At 44.9% G+C, this 27,592-nt stretch overlaps 1 protein-coding gene across 2 annotated transcripts in view; it reads right to left on the bottom strand.

Annotated features, from left to right (window-relative positions):
• The window catches only part of GRTP1 (growth hormone regulated TBC protein 1), an 87,614-nt gene extending 60,427 nt beyond the window's left edge, over nucleotides 1-27,187 (bottom strand). Inside the window, exons 1-4 of one of the 2 annotated variants that reach the window (XM_029604660.1) lie at nucleotides 26,996-27,187; nucleotides 23,241-23,392; nucleotides 16,090-16,248; nucleotides 10,930-11,054 (exon numbers count right to left, since the gene is read on the bottom strand). In XM_029604660.1, the coding sequence (XP_029460520.1) occupies nucleotides 10,930-11,054; nucleotides 16,090-16,248; nucleotides 23,241-23,392; nucleotides 26,996-27,057 (498 nt within the window). In that variant the 5' untranslated portion in view covers nucleotides 27,058-27,187. The remainder of the gene's footprint in view (nucleotides 1-10,929; nucleotides 11,055-16,089; nucleotides 16,249-23,240; nucleotides 23,393-26,995) is intronic. The other variant, XM_029604659.1, reaches the window with a different exon arrangement.
• Nucleotides 27,188-27,592: the final 405 nt, after the last annotated feature.

Raw genomic sequence — 27,592 nt, 5'->3', positions numbered from 1 at the left:
ACTTCTATGTGGAGGATGCACAGTAAGACTATTAGAGAAGATTTACACTCGGGTTACCGGTTGGCCCCGTGCTTTCAGGAAAAGCCGATTATTTGCTTAAGCCTCCCTGTACTTACCTTTTCAGCCGTGCACAGTAGCACTGGTGTGACAGATTAATACAGATTAATGCACAGTTTCTGCCCTCCCAGTGCTACGGAAAAGACCTGCCTTTAAAAAACAAGCAAAGCGGGCATCTCGTCTCTAGTCCACAACCAGCTCTGTGTCCCTGCTCCCCCAAGACAAGAACACGTATTCTGGTTCCGTACTACTTCCTTCCACCCGCCCACTCCAAGACGAGCAACATTTATTTTTCTTTTATACCAGCACAACCGGCCCGGGGGGGGGGGGGGGGAGGCCTGACCTTATCAGATCTCAGAAGCTAAGAAAGGTCAGGGCCTTGCTAATATCTGGGTGGGGGGGGGAACTTACAAGGAAAGATCGGATGCTGCGAGCTACAGCAGGTAATGACAACCCTAGAAAAAAAATAAAAAAAAGGTCACAGGCAGGCAGTGTGTGCTGGGGCCATGATTGCTCAAACCCTCAGTGCCCAAAAACAAATACACAAAGAAACAAACAAAAAAAAAAAAAAAATATATATATATATATATATATATATATATATATATATTGTTCTATGTATGGGATTATAAATCTTACGTCTTTAAGGCATTGGTTCTAAATTTCAGTCCTCAGGGCCACTCCCAACAGGCCTTTCAGGATACCCAACATACCTAAACATATATGCAAGAAACATTTCACACATATTTCACTGTGGACTGAAGCAGTAGCCTAGCAGTTAAAGTAGGAAGAAAGCCAAGGTTCACTTCCCGCTGACAACCCTTGTGTGATTTGGGCAAGTCGCTTCAGCTTTCAATGCTTCAGCTACAAGGGGACAGTGAAATACCTTAACTAGCGGGCCCATACAGTACAGGGCGCTCCGACGGAGCGCGCTGTTAACCTGCCCTTGGACGCGCGTTTTCCCTTACCCCTTATTCAGTAAGGGGTAAGGGAAAACGCGCGTCCAACCCGTGGCACCTGATAGCTTTTCTGTGCACCCTCAGACTTAATATCATGGCGATATTAAGTCGGAGGTCCCAAAGAGTAAAAAAAAAAAATTAAAAAAAATTTTTTTTTTAAATGGGCCGGCGGCTGTCGGGCCGAAAACCGGACGCTCAATTTTGCCGGCGTCCGGTTTCCGAGCCCGTGGCTGTCAGCGGGCTCGAGAACCGACGCCGGCAAAATTGAGCATCGGCTGTCAAACCCGCTGACAGCCGCCGCTCCGAGAAGGATCAACTCATCGGTGGTTCTTTAATTTAGTCATATGATGGTGCTGACTAAGAATGAGGAGTTTAAAAAAAAAACCAAACTTTTAAATGGCAGGCTAACCCAAAAATCAGAATGAAATAAGAGGTGCTTAATGATTTTGTTTAACTTTTAACTGCACTATCTTAAAACTAAAATTTTGCTTACACTGCCACTATAAATTGTATTCTAAGCCCCGTCTGGAAGTAAATAGCCTAAAACTTGCCCACTATTAGTACTGTGCATCTAAAATCCCACCCCACCATTATCACATGGTCATGCAAGGGCTGAAGAAAAGTTTCTTCCGTGTGGCAGGTTTGCTAAAAGCATTTCGCCTCAGACACAGGAAAACAAGTCAAAAGTCCAAGCCAGCGGCTGAACAACAGAAAAACCAAAGTCAGACAGCATTATCGCCTTTTCCTGAATATACCACCATGCTCCATATGTGCATTTAAAATGTTAAATATTCTCTCAAGTTTGACATTTTCAGCTTCCGCACAGTTAGTTATTAGTTCTCTGGTTAAAGAAAAAAAAAAAACCCACCGTTCTATACGGCTTCCTCTGGACTTTGCGTGAAGCGTGCTTTGCCTGCCGCAGGCCGCTGGCTCGTTCCCCAGCGCCACCGGGTGAGCTTCATAAAAGCAACCATGGTGACCGGAGAGGCTCCTCTCAGAACACAACAAATACTTCGCTTCCACATCGAATATTCATCCAACGCAAGAGCAGCTCAGCAGCCTTGCAACATGATGCGGGGGAAGGCCGGGTCGTGAGGAGCTTCTGCTATCCCTGCACAAGACTTCAGCTGGGAAGTCTACTGTGCAACCTCTCTCTCTCTTTTTCCCAGCTTGATAAAGTGGTAAGAATAGTAATAGAAAAATATCATCAATACTAGATAGGGAGCAGGACAGAGTGGGGTATGTAAAACCTGATGGGAGTGGGCTATCTGGCTTAGCGGCAAGTGTGGTATATCTGCCATGCACAGGACCTGAGCTCAGCTGTCACAGCCCCGAGGGGGGGGGGGGGGGGAAGAGACTCAGGAATCAAGCTACAGAAACACCCAGTGGCCCAACTTGGGGGGGGGGGGGTTCTACGTTAAGTTCTGGAAGGGACTGCAGTTTATGGCCCCCAGCTAAAAAAAAAAAAAAGATGGTCAATGCAATAGCTGCCCCCGAGGTGGGAGCAGGGTGAGGGAATTCTAACAATCTGAAGTCCACAAAGCAGTGTGCCAGAAGAATGCTGGGCTGCATAGAGAGAGAGGGATATCTAGTAAGAAAAGGGAAGTGATTATCCCCTTGTACAGGTCCTTGGTGAGGCCTCACCCGGAGTACTGTGTTCAGTTCTGGAGTCCGTATCTCCGAAGGGACAAAGACAGGATGGAGGCGGTACAGAGAAGGGCGACCAAAATGGTGGGTGGTCTCCATCAAATGACTTATGAGGACAGGTTGAAGAACCTGAATATGTACACCCTTGGAGGAGGAGGAGGAGCAGGGGTGATACGATACAGACCTTCAGATACTTGAAAGGTTTTAATTCTCCATGGTCAACAAACCTTTTCCATTGAAAACAATTTAGTAGAACTAAGGGGTCACGATTTGAAACTATTTATTCATTCATTCATTCATTCCCCCTATCAAAGATGCACATCTGGCAACCACAAGAGAAAGAGCCTTTTCAATTGCTTCACCTAAACTTTGGAACACCCCACCTAAATTCCTGAGAACCCAACACGACCTAAAAATATTCAAAGAGGACCTAAAAACACTAATGTTCCACAAATTCTACACTGACCCTCAGACGTCTGATCATCCCAACTCTCAACTGAACTCTCAGTTGTAAACCTCTTAATACATTCTCTTCACCCTGAACTGCATACCCTCCTCTTCCAACCTATTAATGCTCTCTGGACTTGATATGCTTATTTCTGATATTGTTCACATTGTTTTTTTCTGTTACACAACTGCTAAGAAAAATGTATATTTTTGTAAACCGTTATGATGGCTCTACCGAATGACGGTATATAAAACTCTACAAATAAATAAATAAATAAATAAATTTAATTGTTTTTACAGACATTAGATCGAGATATCACATTGGTTCACATATAACTGAAATGCAAATAAGGCATGGGCTGCTTATTTTTACATTGTAACTTAGAACAGTATACATTTGAACATAGAGCATATTATAGTATAATTTAGAAAATTTAACAAGGAACAGTAATTAATACACATATGCCAAATAATATGGGGGGGGGGGTTTGTGTGTCAGAGACATAGCTTAGGATCGGAATGCATACAGAGCTTGGGGGTGGTTGTATCAAGGGCATCTTGGGGGAGTGAGCAATGGATTGCTGGTGTTGGATAGGGTCGTGGCGAGGATTATTGGTAATCGGGGGAGGGGGTGGGCTGGCTTGCAGGAAAAGCCATGTTTTGAGGCATTTTTTTTTTTGAAGGTTTATGTCGAGAGTTCAGTTCTGAGCTGGGGGGGTAGGGAGTTCCATAGTGTGGGGCCGGCTACTGATATGGCGCGTTTTCAGACTGTGGAGAGGTGTACTGCTTTGGGGGGGTGGGGGGGGGGGGCTGGAAAGGAGGCTTCTTTGTGTGGAGTAGGAGACGAGCGCTGTGTTTAACCGGTCCATCTTGTTGTTGTTTTTTTTTTTTTGGTTTTTTTTTATGTATGAGAGTTAGGGTTTTGTATTGGATTCTGGGTGCGATGGGTAGCCAGTGGAGGTCTTTGAGGATGATGTTGATGTGGTCGCATTTTTTTGTTGTTTGTGATGGATCTGGCTGCGGCATTTTGAAGTACCTGCAGGGGTTTGAAGGTGGAAACGGGGTGACAGAGTGTTGCAATAGTCAAGCATGGAAAAAAAAAAAAAAAAAAGAGTAGTGTTTGAAGGACAGTACGATAATCTTGGGCGTGAAGGAAGGGTTTGAGCTTTTTCAGGATTTGTAGTTTAAAGAATCCATCTTTGATCAATGTGGAAATTTGTTGCTTGAGGTTTAGTTTGTTATCGATTGTTACTCTGAGGTTTTTTGTTTTTTTACAGCATTGTGTGAGCTGGGTCCCCATGCAGTTGTGTGTGGGGTCAGTGGTGTTTGTTATATATAGGATTTCGGTCTTGTTTTGGTTGAGAGAGAGGGACAGTTGTGAAAGCAATTGAGTTATTTTGGTCAGGATTATGTCCCAGGTTTTTAGTGTGTTTTCAAGGGTTTTGTTTAGGGAGAGTAAGATTTGTAGGTCGTCTGCGTATACATAGTAATGGAGGTCTGATTCGGAGAGGAACTTGCAGAGTGGGAGGAGATATAGGTTGAATAGTGTGGATGAGAGAGATGATCCTTGCGGGACGCCATGTAGAAGTGTTATCTGGGATGATTCTGTTGCGTTTATTTTTATAGGGAGGAAGACTTAGAACCAATATCAGGAAATATTTCTTCATGGAGAGGGTGGGGGATGCCTGGAATGCCCTTCCAGAGGAAGTGGTGAAGACAAAACTGTGAAGGATTTCAAAGGGGCATGGGATAAACATTGTGGATCCCTAAAGGCTAGAGGATGTGAATGAATATAAAAGCTTGGGAGTAACCTGCATGGAGTGGCAGTTACTACCTTGGGAAGCTTGCTGGGCAGACTGGATGGACCATTTTGGTCTTTTTCTGCCATCATTACTATATTATTATGATCCTGATCCATTTACAATAATAAAACAGTTTACTGGGGACTTTAATGTATAAGCAGAGAATGACTCTCTCTCTCTCATGTAAGCGCATTGCTATCACCTTTGGAGGTGGCAGACTATATTCCGTTGATAAAATCACCTACGGACAAAAAAAAAAAAAAAAAAAAAAAAGAGAGACCATAAGCTTGACCTTCTGTACTGTCCAGCAAATTGGACAGAATGTTACCAATCTGAACGTAAAAAAATATTGTCAGAGGTCATCAGATTTCACACTATTGAGACAGTCATCCAGATACAGGATACATCGACACACCCTCCCTTTTGCAAAGTGGCCACCCGCACCACCATCATCTTGGTGAAGGTATTTGGAGACGTCGCCAGCCGAAGGGAAGGGCTTGAAACTGAAAATGTTCCCTTAGGACCATGAACCTGGAGATTCTCTGGTGCTCCGGCCTGAGGACCATGTGCAGATACACCTCTTACCAAGGCTAGAGATGCCAAGAAGTCTCCCCTTGTGTACCTACTGCTGTGACGGGCCTTGGAGTTTTACCTCAGAGTTTCCACGCGGAAACAGGGAACCCCGAAAGCTGCATTTCCTTTTAAATCTAATATCTCTTGAATTGGATACGGGGGGGGGGGGGGGGAAGAAACAGGACCTCCGGCCACACTAACAGGTAGATTTTATAAGGTGCGCGTCCATGTGCGCTCGCTTCCTGGCGCGCACGCATGTTATAAAAAAAAAAAAAAAAAAAAAAAAAAAAATCGGTGGTCTGCACTAATACGCACCCGTGGCATGCGCAAGGGGGGGGGTGGGGGGTAAAATTGTGCAAATTCACGCTGCGACGCATCACAGGCTTCCCCGGTTCCCTACCCCCAACCTCTCTCCTCCCTGTACGTGCTTTTTGTTTCGTTGCTTACTGCTCCGATGGAGAAGTGGCAAGTTGCACGCTCCTGGGTGGCAAATGGTCGCCGTACCGGCCGCCTCCAGCCCTGCCCCTTCCCGCCCCCCCCCCCCCCCCCCCTATAGCTGGGCCTGGCCCTTCGGCGAGTAACCCCCATTTTTTTGCGTTGGGGGGGGGGGTTTAAAGCGTGTTTAGGGTCTGAGCCAAACTTTGCAAGACATTTCTGTGAAAAAAGGAAAAAAAAAAAAATCTGAGCAGAGTCCGAAGCAGCTCACAATCAGATGGAATTTCTCCCTCTTCTAGAGGTGAAAAAGCCAATTTCCCCATCTGAATCCTCCGACGTCTCATGATCCACACATCCCCTTGAACATTACCAGGGGCAGCCTCTGTGCGTCATCTGCGAGGCTTGTCCTACGGGGGTGCGTTCATGCTCGATGCAGACCCCCCCCCCCCCCCCCCCCCCGAATGCCCTGCCGCGTGCACACGCCGTTCCTTCCCGCGGCATCGCCGGCGCCTCAACGGCAAGTGGGGGAATAGTTTCTCAGGGCCACAGAGCCAACACCCGGCCTCCTCCGCAGGTAGAGAAGCTGCTGAAAAACCCCATCACTGAGCTCCCCAAGTTGCTAAAAAGTAGCTTCCCCCCCCCCCTGGAACCTCACTGCTGCACAGATCCCTCTAACTAATTCCTTATTCTCTCCGAGAACAAATAAAGATAGATAGAAACCAACACTTTCCTTTGGTGCAGAGGTTCTGGTTCCAGGAGCGCAGGGCACATGGCAGATCAGAAAAGAGCCAGACCACTGGCTATATCCTGTCACCAAACTTTGGCGACCCAGCCCAGGTCAAACTGAATAAAAGGGACACTTTTCCTGCTCCACTGGGCTTGCAGTGCAGAACTGCCAGCAGATTCCACCACCGTCTCATGGGGGATGAGGGATCTGGACCACCATATGTCCACCCCACGGACCTCCAGACCAAGCTATCGGAAAGGTCACCAAATTCCTGCTCATCCGCCTCAAACCAGAGGGGGATGGCCCCACCAGGAGAATCCAGAAATGTCGGGTTTTTTTAATCTTCTCTGACTGCTGGAGACAGAGAAATACTGAGGGACTGCAGGTTGCACACTGGGTTATGTACAGTGTCAGTGAGACTTCTCTCTGTCTCCACCTGCTGGCAGGGAGGCAAAACCCAGGAGTCTGGACTGATCTGGGTATGTACAGGTAATATACAATTCTATCAATGAAAATAAATAAAATCTCTAATATGGGTAAGGCAACCAAAATTAAGGATTTCCATCTCGTGGGCTAACTTGGACAAAGTACTGCCTCTGTGCCGTTCTCCTTTTCCTGAACATCTTGCAGGATGATCCCTCTTTTCTCACGGGTCTATTTTAAACAGTTTAAACACATTATACTAGGTAGTAGAGTACTAGAGTTTAATTCTTCAGCTGGTGCTGCATACATAGCAATAAATGCTCTTTAACAGTGCTGTTTGTGGTGCAATGACAAAAAAATGGAACTTGTAGCCAATGGCATGACATAAAAGTTCCTCTGGGAACTGGCAGATGAAAAACAGAAGAATTATGGTAAAAACCTACTACTTTAGGATAGAAACAGTTTTGGAGTTTAAGAGAGCATAGGAGAGATAGGAGAAAGAATGATCTAGTGCAGAGGTTCCCAAACCTGTCCTGCAGGACCCCCAGCCAATTGGGTTTTCAGGATATCCGAAACAAATATGCACGAGACAAATTTGCATGCACCGGATACAGGGCATGCAGATCTATCTTGTGGATATTCACTGTGAATATTCTAAAAACCCAACTGGCTGGGGTTTCCACCAGGACAGGTTTGGGAACCACTGACCCTAGGGCAGGGGTGGGCAAATCCAGTCCTCAAGGGCCACAAACCTGTCGAGGTTTCAGGATATCCCTCATGAATATGCATGACATAGATTTGCATACAACTGAGGCAGAGTGCATGCAAATCTCTCTCATGCACATTCATGAGGGATATCCTGAAACCCAGACTGGTTTGTGGTCCTCGAGGACCGGAACTGCCCACCCCTGTCCTAGTGGCACATGTTTAAGTGTTTATCCTTCCATACCAGACTGAATAAACAGAGAGTGTGTGGAGGCTGTCAGAACGAATGGCAGTGTGGTTAATATGAAAAGGTTTAGATGTCCTAGCAGAAACGCAGGCAACTAAATGGCTGTGTTGGTCTGGTAGGCTGCAGCAAGTCCTAGTGAAAAAACACAGGTGCTCGTGTAGCAGGGCCTATTCAGGGGACTCATTGGTAATGGAAGCGTATTTATTTTTTATTTATATTCTGCTTCTCAGGCACTTCAAAGCTATTTAGCTCGGATCTGTGATGACAGTAAGGCTGCAGTAAGTACAGATATTAGTAGAAGACCTAGCAGATCTGCAGGCAGGCTCTCACATAACCGGGTCTGTCTGGAAAGCCACACAGGGGATCCAGATGTTTGGGCAACGACCACACTAAGATTTCTGGCTAGGCTATGTGGTTAGACATGTGGGGGGTGCTGGAGGGAACTAAGTGGGGATCGAGTAGGCTCATCTGCCCAACATGGTGGAGTTCCAAGGATGAAGACAGAAGAAACTGTCCTGGATAAGGAGAGATATTCTGCAAGTGGTCACACTCTGTGGTTGGCACCTGGGATGTTATTCTTAGCGGCGTGAACAGAATAACTGAGGATGGACTGGCCAGTCCTTTACTGCTGTCATCTATTTTATTACGTAAACAAAATAAAAATTCGATTCTGTTTTTCTTCTTGTTTATCTGTCCGTAAACATAGATGCACTCGTGTGCCGTATTGCTTCTCCGTGTTTATGCACAGTTTGGTGTACGGACAGAGGATATAGCAGGTCCTTGACCTCTTCTGCTCCATACATAGTCACAGTCCAAGACTATTTTATGGTTAAAACCTCTGAACGCAGGGGACTATGGTAAACACTGGAAAAAAAACCAAACCCAAAAACACACCGAAGCTAAATGTCTGAATTAGAGCCCCAGAAATTTAAAATCCAAAGCCAGCCTAAAACTAAAAGAAAATTGCCTGTTGGAACAGTATTTACAGGCATGGCACAGTCCATAATAAACCATCAATGCTGAAAGGGTTGTTTCAGGTCCTTTAAACCATTGCTTGTTTCCAGGTCCAGCAGATTACTCCAGGGGACTTCTGCGCAAAACAATTTAAAATTCTGCAAACTTTATATTGGTCAAAATAACAATTTACATGACAGTCTTTAAGTAATTGCATTTTAAATTAATACAGAAAAAAAGATGCAGAATTTTTTAAAATTATTTTGAGCAGAATTTCCCTAGAAATTCACTGCAAGAGTGCCCTTTCCACTCGCTCTCCCTACTCCCCTGGCCACTTTCCCCTCTCAGGCCCCAACTCCTCCACCTGCCAGTATCTCTCCCCTCCACCTCTAGGCTCAACCCCCTTCCATTCTATCTCCAGTCCCAGAGTTTGACCCCATTCTCAGTACTGCCCCTCACACAGGCTCCCTTGTCCCTCCCTCTCTCACATACACACACCCTCATACAGGCTCCCTCACACTCTCACACACACACACATCCCCTCATACAGGGCCCTCTCTCTTGCATACACTCCCACACAAGCTCCCTTTCTCTCTCGCACACACATCCTCACACAGGCTACCTATGTCTCTCTCTCACACAGCCCTTTACACAGGATCTCTCACACGCATTTATTTATTTTAAATTCTTATATACCGACGTTCTTGTATGGAATACAAATCACACCGGTTTACGTAGAAACATAACAGTCGCTTGGGAGCGTTACGTGGAACATTTGAAACAGTCGCATGGAAGCGACGCAAGGAGAGCATTAAGCACAAGGAGCAAACAACAACAAATAGATAAATAACTACACATACACACTCCCTTCACACAGTCCCGCACCCTCACATACACACGATCCCTTTTTCATACACACGAACTCCCAATCTCTCACGCACACACACACACTCCTTCACAATCTCCTCATATAGGCTCGCTCTCTCTGCCACCCACACTCAAGCATTCCCCCCCCCCACGCTCTTACCTCCCATGCTCTCTCTCACCCTACACACACACACACACACACACTCCTTCACAATCTCCTCATATAGGCTCGCTCTCTCTGCCACCCACACTCAAGCATTCCCCCCCCCCCCCCACGCTCTTACCTCCCATGCTCTCTCTCACCCTACACACACACACACACACACACTCCTTCACAATCTCCTCATATAGGCTCGCTCTCTCTGCCACCCACACTCAAGCATTCCCCCCCCCCACGCTCTTACCTCCCATGCTCTCTCTCACCCTACACACACACACACACACACACACACACACTCCTTCACAATCTCCTCATATAGGCTCGCTCTCTCTGCCACCCACACTCAAGCATTCCCCCCCCCCCCCCCACGCTCTTACCTCCCATGCTCTCTCTCACCCTACACACACACACACACACACACTCCTTCACAATCTCCTCATATAGGCTCGCTCTCTCTGCCACCCACACTCAAGCATTCCCCCCCCCCCCCCACGCTCTTACCTCCCATGCTCTCTCTCACCCTACACACACACACACTCTCTCTCTCTCTCTCACAGGGGCCTTTATCTTTGCCGCGAGCAGCACACACTCCATTCACGGCACACGGGGGCCTTCCATTTTCGCTGCGAACAGTGCACACGGGCCTTAGTCTTCGGGCACTCCCTTCAGGGCATGCCGGGGTCTCCTCTGCTATTTTCTGCGCAGGGCGGAATTCTGCACAAATTCCGCCCTGCGCAGTAGCACAGGATTCCCCCAGGACTAGCAGATGCACCATGACTCTGCTATACAAACATTTTCCATGGCCTTCTAAATCCAACATCCCAAAAAATAAAAAGTGTTATAAAAGTTAAATGTTAAAAAAAAAAAAATTTGTCATTGCAACCAGCATTATCCAGCATTACTTCAAAACTATTATATTTTCCTACCTGGCAATATCCCACATTTTTATTGTGGTGTCCATAAGCTACAAGCACGTTGTACAACGCATGCTGCAAACAAGGATCTGCACTTCTGTGGAACTGTACGTTGTCAGGAAATGTTCTGTTTATATCTGAAAAAAAAGTACAAAAAATGAATGCAAGCCATTGTACCGTGAGATAAGGGGATCCTATGCTGCACTTTTAACATTACAGTCAGAAGGCTACACGGGAGTGCTATTAATCTGAAATGGTCTTTCAGAGGTATTGGCACTAAAGCCCTTCCTGCTAGTGACCACTGTCTAAAGTTTTATGTCACATGACAGGGGTGGCCAACTCCAATCCTCGAGAGCCACAAACAACCTGGCAGGGCATTTCAGGATATCCACGATGAAAATGCATACAATGGAGGCGATGCATGCACATCTCTCCCTCGCGCATATTCACTGTGGATTTCCTGAAAACCCGGGCTGCTCGTGGCTCTTGAGGACCGGACTCTTGCCACCCCTGGTCAGATGGATTTCGTGGAAGGGATGAGGAAGAGAAAGGGTGGCTTGTGAAGCTGCCCCCACAATCGTCTGGACCAAGAGCCAGGTCAAGTCAAAAGAGATCCAGTCCTATTGGAAAAAAAAAACAAACAAAAGCAAAACCCACACCTGACCAACATGGGCAGCATTAAGAATACATCTCCAGCAATTATTTATTAACTGCAGGAGGACGAGTCAGTGACTTCCACATTCCAGCACCGCCAGCCTCTTATTTATTTATTTAAGTTTTTTTATATACCAACATTCAAGACAGTAGTCCCATCATGCTGGTTCACAAGAAACAGGGGTGCAATAAACTTTACAATTTGAACAATGGTGCAGAAAAGCAGTTACATGTAACAGGGAATCAATAACTAGGAGTAAGAAGGAAAATGAAGATCAGATAATTATATATATATATATAATAACATTATAAGAGGTGGTTATTAATGCTATAACTAGCGAAGAATGTTGATTGGAGGAGGTTAAGTAATGTTGGAGTTAGGAAAGGCCTGCGTGAACAGCCACGTCTTGAGTCTTTTCTTGAATGTTGAGATGCTGGGTTCCATTCTAAGATCCGGGGGAATGGCGTTCCATAAAGTTGGACCAGCTGTGGAGAAGGCCCGATCTCTAAGCGTGATGTGTCTGATAGTTTTGGCTGGAGGTACTTGAAGAGATCCTTTGTAAGCATCTCTTGTCGGTCTTGTTGAGTAGTGTAATCGGAGGGGGATATGGAGATCGATTGGGGCTAATTGATGGATGTTTTTGAAAATGGTGAGAATGGTCTTGTAGATTATTCTGAAGTGGATAGGCAGCCAGTGGAGGCCCATCAGGATAGGGGTTATGTGTTCTCTTCTCCTGGTGTTAGTGAGTATACGGGCGGAGGCATTTTGGACCATTTGCAATGGTTTGGTGTGTGAAGAAGGGAGACCAAGCATGATGGTGTTACAATAGTCCAGCTTTGCGAAAATGATTGATTGTAGAATCGTTCTGAAGTCATGTGTGTGGAAGAGAGGCCGTATTCTTTTCAGCACTTGGAGCTTATAAAAGCAGTCTCTGGTGGTTTTGTTGATGTTCGCTTTCAGGTTTAGGTGATTGTCAATTAGAACTTCTAGGTCTCTCACTTGTGTAGTATTTGGTAAGGCTGGATGAGTGGGTGTGAGGGAGCTGTTTTCTGGTGTGATGAGTAGAAGTTCCGTTTTTGAAGAATTTAGTATAAGGTTGAGACTTGTGAGAAGCTGTTTGATATTTTGGAGGCAGGTTTCCCAGTGAGACAGTGTTTTTGCGAGTGACTCCTTGATGGGGATCAGGACCTGAATATCGTCAGCGTAGAGGAAGTGTTTGAGATTGAGGTCAGTGAGAAGTTTACATAAAGGTAACAGATAAATGTTAAACAAGGTAGGAGACAGGGATGAGCCCTGAGGGACTCCTACTGACGCAGGGTGAAGAGAGGATTCTTTATTATGAATCTTAACCTTATATCCTCTGTTGCTGAGGAAGGTTCTAAACCAAGATAGGGCGGTGCCCGAGATACCTATGGCTGTTAGTTGGTTGATGAGAAGAGAGTGATTGACCGTGTCAAATGCAGATGAAAGGTCGAGTAGGATCAGAAGGAAGGATTGTCCTTTGTCTAAGCCTAGGATGATGTGGTCGGTCATAGAGATGAGAAGGGCTTCCGTGCTTAAGGTTTTACGGAATCCGTATTGTGATGGGAAAAGTAGGTTATTGTCTTCAAGGTAGTTTGAGAGTCGGGAGTTTACCAATTTTTCCATTATCTTGGCTATGAAGGGGAGGTTGGCTATAGGTCTAAAGTTGTTAGGATCGTTTGGGTCCAGATTTGGTTTTTTGAGAAGGGGTTTGAGTGAGGCTAGTTTGAGGTTGTCCGGGTAGAGTCCTTGAGTGAGGGAGCAATTTATGATATCTGCCAGGGTTTTGGCGATAGAATCTGGAATTGATAGTAGTAGTTTAGCTGGGATGTGATCTGAAGGGTGGGAGGAAGGTTTCATTTTCCTTAGAATTCCTTGGATCTCCATGGATGAAGTTGTGTCAAGTTCTTCTAACTGAGTGTAGTTGATTGAGGGTTGACGAGTGGTTAGTGGAACAGTATGGTTAGTGGGGAGCTGAGATAGAAGAGTGTTGATTTTGTTGCTGAAGAATAGAGCTAATTCTTCCGCTTTCGATTGAGCTTGGTCATGTGGAATCTCTGGTTGGTTTAATTGTGTGAGGTTGGCTACATAGCTGAAGAGGGCTTTGGCATCGAATACCAGGTTGTGTATCTTCGAGGCGTAATAGTCCCTCTTGGATCTTAGGGTGCTTGATTTGTATTGGTGCAGAGATGATTTGTAGATTGAAAGGGTGTTGGTTCCTGGGTTTTTGCGCCATTTAGCCTCATTTTGTCTTAGTTGGAGTTTGAGCTTTCTTAGTTCTGAGGAGAACCAGGGCTGTCTTTTGGAGGAATTCTGGTGTGGTTTTTTTGTAATTGAAGGGCATAGCTTGTTAGCTATAGTTTCGGTGATTGTGTTCCATGATCGAAGTGCTGAGTTCGGATCTGTAAGGTCCAGTTGGTGGAGTTGAGGTGATAGGTGATTATTGAGGTCTTCTGGGGAGCAAGTTTTCCTGTATGTGAAGGAGGGCGAAGGAATGCAAGCCGGGCTAGTATCTTTTATAGAGAATGAAGTTGTTATGAGGTAGTGGTCTGACCACGGGACCTTTGTGCAATCTGGGATAGATACGGGATTGATTGCAGCGTTAACGAAGATCAGGTCTAAAGTGTGGCCGGCTTTGTGGGTAGGTTTGTTAACTAATTGAGTGAAGCCTAGTGCTGAGAAGGCTGTGAGAAGTGATTCACAGTTAGGTGATGGGGTAGGGTTATCTACGTGCATGTTGAAATCACCTAGAATGATAGCTGGCGAGTCAAAGTTGATGAGGGAAGAGGTTAATTCTACCAGGGGTGAAGCATCTGATTCCAGGAGTCCTGGGGGAGCATATACGAGAAGGATTTGGAGCTTGTCTGAGGTGAAAAAGCCGAATTCAAGTTTTGCATTGGAATTGGATTGCTGTAGAGAGAATCTGAGGTCCTTTTTAGTTGCTAAAAGAATACCTCCTCCCTTTTTTTTATGACGAGGTAGCGAGAAGAAGTCGTAAGCCTCTGTAGGTAATTGATTAATTATTGCTGTGTCTGAAGGTTTTAACCACGTTTCAGTGATTGCACAAATCTCCGGTTTCACGTCGATGAGGTAGTCGTTTAAGATTACAGACTTTTTCGTTAGAGATTGAGCATTGAAAAGGCTTAAAGAGAAGAGGGTGAGGCCTAGCAGTTGTGAGGTAGGAGTGATCGAAATTGAAGAGAGGGATTTAAGGTTGTGTTGTTGGGCATGTCGGAAAGAAATTCTTTTAGGTGGAGTATTATGTTGGAGAATTGGAATTGTGAAAAATGGGGCCATTTGTAAGAACTAAGTTGCGAGATTAGAAGGATAATGAGAGGGGCTATGTGAAAGATTGAGGCTTGTCTGTGCAGGTTTGATGAATGCTGGAGGCTTGCAGGCGATGCTGGATGAATGCTGGAAGTTTGCAGATGAATGCTGGAAGCTTGCAGGCGATGCTGGATGAATGCTGGAAGTTTGCAGATGAATGCTGGAAGCTTGCAGATGAGACTGGATAAATGCTGGAAGCATGCAGATGAGACTGGATAAATGCTGGAAGCTTGCAGATGAATGCTGGAAGCTTGAAGCTTGCAGATGAGACTGGATGAATGCTGGAAGCTTGCAGATGAATGCTGGAAGCTTGCAGATGAGACTGGATGAATGCTGGAAGCTTGCAGATGAATGCTGGAAGCTTGCAGATGAGACTGGGTGAATGCTGGAAGCTTGCAGATGAATGCTGGAAGCTTGCAGATGAGACTGGGTGAATGCTGGAAGCTTGCAGATGAATGCTGGAAGCTTGCAGATGAGACTGGATGAATGCTGGAAGCTTGTTTAATGATGTGGGACAGTTTGTTAGTAGAGGATTGCATGGGAGTTTCATGTGTTGAGTGTTGGAAGGAGGGAGAGGGATGGTTCGGTGGCCTTAAAGCAGGAGCCCTTCGGTTCCTTAAAGCAGGAGCCCGGGCTACGTTCTCCATAGGGGCAGCTCACCCAGAGGTCTTGGCTCTATCGTTTCTTTTGGTCTTACCTTCCAGGTTCTGGTTTGTTGTCCTTGTACAGTCTAACTGTCTGGAATAAAGATGCACTTACCTTTTAATTAAGCCCTTTGTCCCCAATTTTAAAAAACACCACAATGCCTGGTTCACGTTTCAAATTATTCACACATTCAGGAGCTGATGTGGGGGATAAATTTAAAAAAAAAGCAGGAATTCTTCTTTTGCTGCTCCATTCACTCCCCTCCCCACCCCTATTCTAGCCTGCCTCTCCCCAACTCGGCTCAGACCTCTCCACCCTACCCCCCCTTGCCAGATGCATAATACATTCATTTTACATTTAAAAGAATTTATTAAACGCCTAACACAAAAAGGCCTAGGCGATTAACATAATTACATACATAAAATCAAATCATTACAAGCACATGGTTTCACAGAAACCAAAAATCATAAATCATAACAATAATAATATACATCGTTAGGAATAATAGCGAAACAGGGCTTTACCTGTAAGAACTGCCTCCACCAGCCTTTCCTTTTTCTCTCCCTCCAGCAGCTTGCGATAGTACCCCGGGTTCTGGTCCATCTGTGCCTGGGCTCCACTCACCATCATCCAGATCAGAGCCCGGTGCTCGCCGGGGATGCCTTTCCTGATGTATCTCTTCACTGCAGGAGAAGTGGAAAAAAAACCCAAAACTGTTTATTATATGTTTTATTAGTTTTTATTTATTTTCATATTATTTAATGTTATTTATTGTATGTTTTTAGCCCCTGATGCAGCCCTATTGAAAGAGGGCGAAACTCGGCTGGAGTCGGGCTCATTTGCATATATTTGTCTCTACACAATAAATTCTTACAAGATTGGACATCTGGTTGCTTATTGTGTACTTTTACTTCCAGTTACCACATCAAACTGCCTATCAATAGGACTTAGAAAGAGTGCCCTATTCCTTTGCTAGCTGCCTCAGCCCTTTTACCAGAAAGAGACTTTAAAAAAGTACATCTAAGTGATTCCAGAGCAAATGCAGCCCCCCTCTCCGGGAGTCGTCCCTGGGGGCCGCTTTCTCCAAGCTCTCCCCTTTCCTCACACCAAAACCTTCCACTTGCTCCCCCCGGGTGCTTTCTGGCAGGGAGCAGTATTCAACCTCCCGGGGGGGGGGGGGGGGGCCCCTAGGCTCACAGGGTTGGACGCCAGCACCCGATCCCCGAGTCTTGCTGAAGTCTTTCTCCCAGAGGTACTCACTATTTGGACTCCTTGCTTTGGGGCACCTCTAGTTTTCACACAAAAACAAAAACAAAACAAAACTAACAAACAAAAAAAATCACACACAAAGTAAATTTACTGCAAGCAGGAATACTTCAAGTCCAATCAGCAAGAAAAATTATCCAGCTGATCTCTCTCTTAATTTCTATCAGCCGCGCCAGTGCCCCCTAAGTAACAAGCACTAAGGAACAACCCAGCAGCCTTTAGGAGTACAATGTGAGCTCCAAATGGGGACTGGGATCTTCTCTTTCTAATGTTAGCTCTGGACCTCTGGTGTTAGAGTTCTCCACACACACACCCCCCCAATAAAATAAAAAAAAAAGCCCAATAACACAATGTTATCTTTTGTCTCTCAGTGAGCAGGGACTGGGAGCAAAAAAACAAAACAAAAAAAATCCCTCCCAAAAAAAACCGGAACACAAAAAAAAAAAAAACAAACCCCACAAAAAACCCACGAAACAAAACTCCTCAAAGCTTATAAACAGATTCTCCCTTCTTCTCCAGGCAGGGAAGGGGGGGGGTTGTGACCATCCTACTCAACAGCATCAGCATCCAAAAAAAAGTGATACTTCTCAAAAAAAAAAAAAAAAAAAAAAAGTCTCCCTTCCAGTCCCGGGCGGGGAGTGACCGGACACAAGATCCTCCCCCCTGGAGTAGGCTGTGAGGCCTAGAACCGAGGACCCAATGTAACTCTTCCCTGCTTCTTGAACTTCCGACTCAAAATGCCAGACAGCTCCCTGGGCATTGCCTGCTACCTAATCCTAACTCGCGGCTTTAAAACCAGGCCAATTCAGCGTGTGAGGCTGTAGAGGGCGCCTTGCGCAGATATTTCCTATCCTCTTCATCCCCAGGGTCCACGTGTCCCACGTGGGCCTTTCATACTGAAGTCTAATCCATCCGCTCCTTGCTCACTACCAGTTTTTCCCCCGTTTCTCCCCTACCTCCTGGTCTTTCCAAACCATCGTCTCTTTCTTACTCTAAGAAACATAAAAACTGCTGGCAGAAAAAGAAAAAGACGGGTCCCTTTCGGCCTGTCCATTTTCTCTACCTGCTGCAATTACTGCAGATGTTTCAGGGCATCCAGCTGGACCCTCAGTTTCCAAAAAAAAAAAAAAAAAAAAAAAAATTCTCTTGCATTGCCAAAACTGGTTTTCCCACCCAAGCGGTTCCATGCCTTCATCACCCTTTTATTCCCAAATTCATTAAGAACATAAGAAATTGCCATGCTGGGTCAGACCAAGGGTCCATCAAGCCCAGCATCCTGTTTCCAACAGAGGCCAAACCAGGCCACAAGAACCTGGCAAGTACCCAAACAATAAGAAGATCCCATGCTACTGATGCAATTAATAGCAGTGGCTATTCCCTAAGGGGTAGATTTTCAAAGGGATACGCGCGTACCCCCCAAAAACCTACCCCAAACACCCCCCCCCTGCGCGCGCCGAGCCTATTTTGCATAGGCTCAGTGGCGCGATGTTTCAGGGGAGTGTCGGGAGTGATGCAGCGTTTCGGGGGCGTGTCCAGGGGTGTGGTTCCAGCCCGGGGGCGTGACAGCGGCCCCTGGACCAGCCCCCGGACCGGAACATGGAGTGCGGCAGCCGGCGCGCGCAAAGTTACGCCTGCTTCGAGCAGGCATAACTTTCGTGATAGAGGTAGGGGGGAGGTGAAGGTGGGGGGAGGGCAGAGGGAACGGAGGCAGCCTGCGTGGCTCGGCACAAGCAGGCTGCCGATTTTGGGCAGCCTTGCACTCGCCAACCCCGGATTTTAATGGCTACGCGCGTATCTGTTGAAATCCCGCGTACTCTTGTTCGCGCCTGGTGCGCGAACAAGAGTACGCGTGTGCGCAGATTTATAAAATCTGCCCCTAAGTAAACTTGATTAATAGCAGTTAATGGACTTCTCCTCCAAGAACTTATCCAAACCTTTTTTTGAACCCAGCTACACTAACCACATCCTCTGGCAGCAAATCCCAGAGCTTTATTGTGCGTGGAGTGAAAAAGAATGAACACAGTTCATTTAAGAAAGCATCCAACTTTATCTCCACTGGGTAACCAAACATATTCAAGCCTAATGACAGCTGAAGTGTTTGCTTTTTCATCCATTTTTCATCCTATCATAAATCTGTAGTTGAATGAGAGACATATTTATGAATTTCTTGTTAGTTACTTTTACATTTTGCCTGCTTCATTCAGGTCATAGGCCTTGCCTCTGTAAGTATATAGATTTCTCCACCTTCCAATTAAAAACAAGCATGATTATTTTGGCAAACTTTAGTCTAGAAATCTGTCACGTTCTATACCAATTGCTTTGTTTAAATGTTTAGTACGACTCCCAGTCCAACAAGTGCTGACTAGAATTTATTCGGTGCAAGTCATAAACCAGGAGAACTACCACAGGGAAACAAAATAACATTCAGGGCACAAGGGGCAGGTCCGAGACGACTTCTTTTTTAAACCTTCTGGGACAGTCATTCTTGGAAATGGTCTTTTCACAATAGATAAAAAGCACGCAAACAGAATACTCCTCCTATCCTATTTCCTCCCCTCTACCCACAGGCTGCAAACAACGAGGAGATTCTGATGCCCTTGCATCCTTACTGGTCTCAGGGGTTGGTTTTTTTTTTTTTCGCATGACCTCAGCAGCAAAAACCATATTTTACAGAAGTCACACAAGCATACAGGAGGAAAACCTGAATGTGATAACTGGTTTCCAAAATTTGACAACCTTCCCTACAAAAAAAAACAAAACAAAACACAAAAACAAACAAAAAAAACAAAACAAAAAACAGAAATAACCTTTTCAATCAAAAAGCATTGAAACAAATTTGCTTTTCACTGCAATATCTAAAAGTGCCATGCAAGAGAGGGGGCCATATCGTGCAGTTTGGCTGGCTGATTATAAGGCCAGCCAAACAGCCACGCTACAGTCTCTGGAATTGGTTCAGGTGGGACAATTTGACTATTTCCCAGAAACCTACTCAAGATACACAAAAGAGATCCCAGGAAGCAGCACCCCCCGTAACAATCTCTACCAGTAAAGCACGTAGTGCCACAGATAGCTGGGAAGAGTTGCTATGGCTCCCTCCCTGAACAGCCATTCAGATTTATTTTTTTTTCCCCCCGCAGACGAATTATATTATGCTCCAATTGGTCACAGCTAAGCTAGACTACATTCATTCCAGTGCAGGGCTCAGTAGCGAGTCCTGCTTCCCATTTTAAAAGAGAGACTTGGGGAACATTTTAATAAGGAAATTGACCCATAATCAGTCCTTATTCCAGGATAAGGACAGAAAACGTTTATGGGTCATGCTGCCTTCTCCTTTTAACTACAAGTTGAGAAAAAAAAAAAAAAGAAGCACATGGAAATGAGTCTATTTAAAAAAAATATTTCAGCACAGCTAGTCAAATTCATCAGCCATGTGTAAATTCTCCTCTGCAGGTGTGCAATATATTTCTAGAATGCGTTCTTTCCCCAAGAGAAATACACAACATTCAGACCTATAGCTGTTTCCCCTCCATATCCGAAGCTCCAAGTCGCATCAGAGAACCGCAGAGAGGGGAGAACCCTATGGTTGCACTCTAAGCAGCTTTGTAGCCCCCCCGTTGGGTCAAAGGCCAGTCAGAAGTCCTCCAAAACCTCCTCTCCTTGACTAAAAAAAAAAATCACCAGAGAAGGAAGATCATTTTCACTCCAAAGGCTGCACCGAGCTGTATCACTGAGCTCTGCACACTAGGCACCTGATTTTCTAGATACCTATGTTGAAGTGTTGGCCTTTAATAAGCATGAGTGTAGCTTGCTTATTGCGGTGGTTACTACCCCTACTACCTCTAACTAATCAAGCTTGATATTTCACTTGGATGCAGCTCCATCACTGCTCTCTACATTAATGGTGGGGGTGGAAGGGGAATAGAACAAAGAGCTAAGAGAAACAGATAAGTATGAGAGAAAAAATGAGGGAAGCTTGCTGGGCAGACTGGATGGGCCATTTGGTCTTCTTCTGCCGTCATTTCTATGTTTCTATGTTTCTATAAGACTGTTCAGATTTACTTGACACTGTTCACAGGCGCACATTCGGGGTGTGCCTTTCTAGCCAGAAGCATTTAGCTTTGCCTCTGCCTTACAAAAACGTACACAAGGAGTGTTACAGGGCTTATGCAATAAAAAAAAAATGGTTTCAGAGTTCAGCCCAGTGGTGCCCATATTTATTTATTTATTTTTAGATTTTTATATACCGGTGTTCCTATATGAAATAAAGATCACATCGGTTTACATTGAAACAGAACATGAAAATTGCCAAAAGGCATTACATAGAACAAGGTTATGCAACTTGGAACAGTGTACATAAGTTCAAAATTTAACAATAACGTTGTAACATTGATGACCAAAAGATAAAGGAGAAAAAAAAAAAAAAAAAGAAAAGACTTAAACAATTAAGTTGACATATCAGCAGGGCAATGCGGTAATTAGCCAGTAAATACTCAGGGATGCTTGAGGATCTTTTTCTTCCAAGCTCTAATTTTTCAGCTGATGCTTCAAAACAAAACATAGTACACGACAGAACGATTGCACTCCTTAGCTGGCTTTAAGCTCACGGCGGCACTTCCTCAAGGCGCGCCCTCTGCCATTACCCCCGTAGCCTGTTGTGCGTCACTGCAAATTGTTTAGGTTATAAAATGGAGAAATCAGGAGGAGGAGGACAAAGCCTGATTCTAAGCATAGAACTGTTCAACTTTTGTGAAAAAAGTGTTAAAAAGTATATAACATAAAACAATACAGATGATATACAGTTGCCTCAATTTTGGACAAAGTCCTCACCTATATAAAGGCAAATAGTGGATTAGACACCAGATGTTGTCCGAAAATTCTTTATTTGAATGGAGACACAAAATTCATACTTTTGCCCGACTCAGGCCGAGTTTCGCCCCACCGGGGCTGCCTCAGGGGCTGTATGTAGATTTTTATAAATTCAATATATTTATATACCATGATTCGAGTGTCTGATAGCTGCCAAAAACTTGATCTTTGTTCAGGGCAAGATTACTTGTGCTATATAAACTGTAAAAAACGTCAAACTCTGCTCATTGGTATATAAATATATTGAATATTGAATTTATAAAAATCTACATACAGCCCCTGAGGCAGCCCCGGTGGGGCGAAACTCGGCCTGAGTCGGGCAAAAGTATGAATTTTGTGTCTCCATTCAAATAAAGAATTTTCGGACAACATCTGGTGTCTAATCCACTATTTGCCTACACGGCGTTCTTAGATCGCCTACCCTCTTGCTTCATCAGTCCCTCACCTATATAAAGGAAATCAAGAGATATTCACTTAGCAGCAATTTATCCACGTTATTAACTGCTGTGCATATCATTTTGAGCGTTTGGTGGAAGTAGCGATGAATAAATGCAACAAATAAATTGCACATCTCTTTGAATTTTGTGAGATACAGGCCAGCATGGATTATATATATGATAATGTATATAATCAAGTAAATATTTATTTTGTTGGGAAAAAATGCAAGATACTGTGAAAAATAAAAATAATTTAAAAATTAGCATTTGAGCAGTAGGGGTGTTCCTCTTGGGTGGCTGGAAGGGTCCTATCCGTACCACACACACACCCAGCCGAGGTATAACATGCCACAGAAGGCTGATGTCTAGGGCGGCTACACAAAGCTGGCATGACCGGGCAGGGGGACGAGGTGCTGAGGGCCAGCTACAGACGTGAATTAATACAGAGGAGCAGTCTGCAGGAATTTTTACTCAGTATGAATTCAGTTGTAAAAGATGGGATGTGAGATAAGATATATCTAATGATGAATGATGCACAAAAAAAAACCAAAACAAAAACCAAACAAAAAAAAAACAAAACATTCTTGAGTGACCTGGAAGTTCACACATGCTTTTTTTTTTTCTTCATTCATACTCACCTCATACCATCACAGTTTGTCATGAACTCCACTAACCATTTACGTCATCTCTACTCCTCCTGCTTGTTCACCAATTTTTGTTTTTCCAATGTACAGTATTTTAAATGTTTCAACACAATGGATACAGAACTGCTGTTTAAACCTGCTAACAATCCAAATACGTTTCCCCCAGCTGATCAATGACCAGAACCAAGTGGGATTATGCATTTGTAAACCCTAATGCCTGCCGATTATCTCTCAGGCAACCGCAGGCCTGTCTCCTTCTCTTATAGCAGCAGAAGAAAGGAAGGTAAAAGGGCCTGACTTACTAAGCTTCCCACCACCCCCGACAGAGAACAGGAGAAAAGCCCTAAGAGAACCAGGCCCAGGGTGTTAATATGAAAAGTACAAAATAATGTTCAGTTTGCATTTTCAATATCAAATCTGTATCTGAATTTTTAAAAGTACAAAGTTTTCGGGTTACCTTACCCTTTAAACTTTTCTCTACTCCATTATTTCCTTGCATAAGCTTGGACCACTTTATTGCTCTTCTGGTGAGTACCACTAGATATCTCGAAAAGAATTCTTCATAAAACACATAATCGAAGTCTTCCGGCCTTTCAAATCCATAGGCATCAATTCTGCGAGGTCGAAAACAGAAAATAAATACACTGAATTTTTTTTTTTTCAGCGACAGGAATTCTACATATAAACATAAAATTTACCATACTGGGTTAGGCCGAGGGTCCATTAAGCCCAGGATCCCAGTTTCCAACAGTGTCCAATCCAAGTCACAAGTACCTGGCAAGATCCCAGCCAGTAAACACATCCCATAGCTGCTATCGTGCTGTGGATAAGTAGCAGCTATTCCCCCCCCCCAAGTCTGCTTGGTTAATGACAGCTTATGGACTTCTCCTTCCAGAAACTTTTCCAGTTCTGTACAAATGGGTAGGTGCAATATATTTCCTTGTTTTGCCAAGTAAACTTGTAATAATTTAAGAGCACAAAACCATGCATTTTGCTTGGGAAAATCTATACCAATGAATTATTACCTACGCATCTGTGTTAGAGTGAGAACAGTGGATCACTTACTCTCCCATCTGAACCCAGTAGGTCTGAAATGAAGTCATGGTATGAGCTTCATCCAAACACCTTAAGGCCAGATTTTCAAAGCCGCATGCGCTTGCCTCTGTCCTCGCTGTTCCCAGCACATGCACAAGGGGGGCGCCGATTTTATAACTCGTGCACGTCGACACGCGCATGTTATAAAATACGTTTCCCCGCGCGGACATGCGCACTGGATTTTAATGTCCGCATGCGCACGTACGAGCAGGTGGCCTCCTCCGTGCGTGGGAAGGGGGAGTGGAATTTTAAAAAAGCAATGCGTGGTGACGTGAGTAGGGCTTACCCAGTTCCCTCCGATTAAAGAGCAGGCTGGGAGGGAACTTCCCTATACCCCGTCCCATCCCTCTCTGACCACACCCCCAGACCCTCCCCCCCCTTTTGCGGGGCCTGGCGCTTCTGCAAGTAATGGGGGTTACGCGCAAGGCTGGGCCTGTTCTAAAATGTGCGTAGCGCGCGCAAGGCCCTGCTGCACGCATAACACCCCCCACCCCCCCAATTCTTTATGCGTGCGGCCCTTTAAAAAAAAAAAAAAAAATCAGGCCTTCGGTGAGGAGAACTCAATCATAAAAATCAAGAGTGAGAAGCAAAAGCAGAAGACACCAGTTTACAAAGGGGCAGATTTTTTTTAAAACGTACGCACGCGCGTACATTTGTTCACGCAAACGGCGCAAACAAAAGTACACCTGATTTTAAAAGAGATACGCGTGTAGCCGCACGTATCTTTTAAAATCCGGGGTCGGCGTGCGCAAGGCTGCGCAAAAAAAAAAAAAAAAAAAATCGGCAGCCTGCGCGCGCTGAGCCACGCAGCCTGCCCCCGTTCCCTCCGAGGCCACTCCGATTTCGGAGCGGCCTCAGAGGGAACTTTCTTTCCGGTGTCCCCCACCTGCCCTTTCCTTCCCTAACTAACCCACCCCCCGGCCCCAATTCCCCCCCCCCCCCCACCTTTATTTCAAAAGTTACGCCTGCCCTGCAACATAGGCTTGGCGCGCACAGGGGGTGGAAGGGGCAGCTTTTCGGGGGTTACGCACGTATCCCTTTGAAAATCTGCCCCAAAGGATTTTAAAAAGTGCAGCATCCCACTGTTACATGACCTAAAACACTTTTATAATAAATACTCTGGAAATTAAAACTGTTTTGTAAAACTAGAGAAGTGCATTTGGACTTTAATGAATACATTCAGGGGCAAACGTCCTACAATATTTTTTCCATTTAGTGCTTATGCAATTTTCAGATATGTATCTAAAAAAAAAAAAAAAAAAAAAGTGGAGCACTATCAAAAATTATATTAAAAAAGTGTTACTATCCAAAACCGCACTACAGATTGAAAACAGCACCTCTGCAACCATCCACCTAATCCACAGATTGATACCTTTTAATACATAATCCTTTTGCAAATAGTGTTCCAAAAAGTCAGTCTCATCATGAGAAACTAAACTTGGTAACAACAACAACAACTTTCATCTGAGCTTCACCAAATACGTGGACTCAAGTCATTCAGCCTCATCATCAACTGATGTGCTGAAGCCCTAAGATGCTAACGTAACACTGAACAAACAAACCTGATACTGGCCTTTCAGCAAAAGAGCTCACCTGCATTAGGGAAATGACTTAAGCAGTTTGATGGGAAAACACTAACATCATGTTTACACAGCCCAACTTAAAAACATGCTGCATAGCCTTCTTGATCCAACTGGGTAGGCTGTGCTGCATCTTTGAAGTCTAGGTGGAGGATTACGATTTGGTGCAGAAGTGCTGTTTTCAATCAATGCCACCATTTAGTGACATCTACATATTTTTTTTAATATTAAAAATCGATGGTGCCCCACTTTTTTTTTTTTTTTAGCTACATAGGTGGTAATTTTATGGGTCACCTATATACATTTGTCTTTTGGGTAATCTACAAAACCTCCCATCTCGACCTCAGGATCCCATTGCAGCTGCATTCATTGAGATCTGCACAAAAAGGCTCTCTAAAAACCCCTCCAATCAAAATATCTTCAAACAAAAGAGCCTTCTCCACAGCGGGCCCTAACCAATGGAACTCTCTCCCTTCAGACCTTATGCTCCAACAATGCCCAATCACCTTCAAAAAAAAAAAAAGACAAGACCTGGCTTTTCACCCAAGCTTACGCCTGAGTTGGACTTTACTAACACTCGCCCACCCTGGACAATTCATTATGTCTCCCACTGCTTAATAATCCTAGAAGCAATTACAATTTTCTCTTGCCAACAATTGACCACTTTTTACATGATTGATCCTAACCTCTAGTATGTTAGATTTCTATTATTTAAAATGATGTATTTCATAAAGTGTTATGCAAATGAGTTATATCCTAGCTCCTCATTTCCTTGTTCTCTGTAAGACACACGTTTTAAGTCATTTCAATGTTGTATGTAAACCGAAGCGATTAGTAACATTGTTACTAGAACCTCGGTATATAATAATGTTAAATAAATAAATAAATAAATAATTTTCAAAGTTTTTTTTCTTGCCTGCAGAAATGGGCTTTTACAAAATTGCCCCCCTGGTATGCCCTTAATAGACTTTGAGACTCATTAAAGAGACAGTTTTTATCCTTGATTATGGAACACATTTATCCAGGTCTTTGCACACCACATCACAGTACAAAGTACACACCCATCTGATATAGCTTCATTTTTTTTTAGGATGACCTTGTCTATTATGTGCTACTGTCCAAGTACAGAAGGACACAAATAAAATCTATTTGGGTTTTTTTTTTTTACACATGTGGTCCAGAAAGAAACTCTCTCTCTCTCTGTAGACGAATGTGAGGAATGTGCTTGGGTCCAGTTGTTTAAAAAAAACCAAACAAAACACCCGAAGTTAATTCAGCGAAACACCTGCCCTAGCTCCGAGTAAATGTTAACATTTCAGGAGGTGTTTTTCCTACAAAAGTTTGCGCTGGGATCGCAAAAGTGAGTCACCCGATTATACCTCTAAAGCACTTGAGATCGCACTCGCCTCCTTGCCTCTACTTAACCTGCCACCAGCCACCCACACAGCAGCAGCCAGGACACGCGCTCGTCCCTGCACTCAATACCGGCAGAAAGCCAAAGAAAACCCAGATACAGGCAGCGAGCAAAGCCGAAGCGCTCACCTGGGGATCCTGTCCTCAGCCGTCCCTTCCGCCAGCCGATCGGCTCTGCCTTCCTGGTCCATTTCATTAACGGGTGGCCCGGCTCTGCGAGCGCGAGCCGCAGACTTGACGCTATCGAGCGCGAGCTCGCGTGGGATCCGGGCTTCAGGCGCGGCCCCCCTCTTTACCGGTTTCTAGTCTCCCCCCCCCCCCCCCCATCCCATCCCATCCCGAAGAGTCCCCCAACTCCCCGTTCGCCAGCCCAAAAGGGTTTCCTTCCACTTCCTGCCTCACGAGAACTTTAGAAAAAAAAACAAACCAAAAAAAAAAACACCCCGGCAGGGTTGAACGAGGAAGACGAAACCAGGTGCACCTGTCTTCACCTGCCCCGCCCGCGCAAACTCCCCATGCTAGCTCCCCGGTGAAAGCGGGCGCCAGAAACTAAAAAAGAATTGAGAGAAAAGCACGTGCCACCGCAGCATGGACGCGCGCGCGCGCGAGAGAGAGAGGGAAAGAATGCGGCTCCTGCCTTAACTATTACACTTTCCCGGGGACCTTCCTTCCCCAGCCACTTCTAACCCAGCTTTCCTTAGCCCACAGCGCGGCCCGCCCCCTTTC

This window comes from Rhinatrema bivittatum, chromosome 5, assembly GCF_901001135.1.
Source record: "Rhinatrema bivittatum chromosome 5, aRhiBiv1.1, whole genome shotgun sequence".
NCBI classification, from domain to species: Eukaryota; Metazoa; Chordata; class Amphibia; order Gymnophiona; family Rhinatrematidae; genus Rhinatrema; species Rhinatrema bivittatum.
Note: the sequence above shows the minus strand (reverse complement) of the source record. Positions and strands in the feature narration are given on the sequence as shown.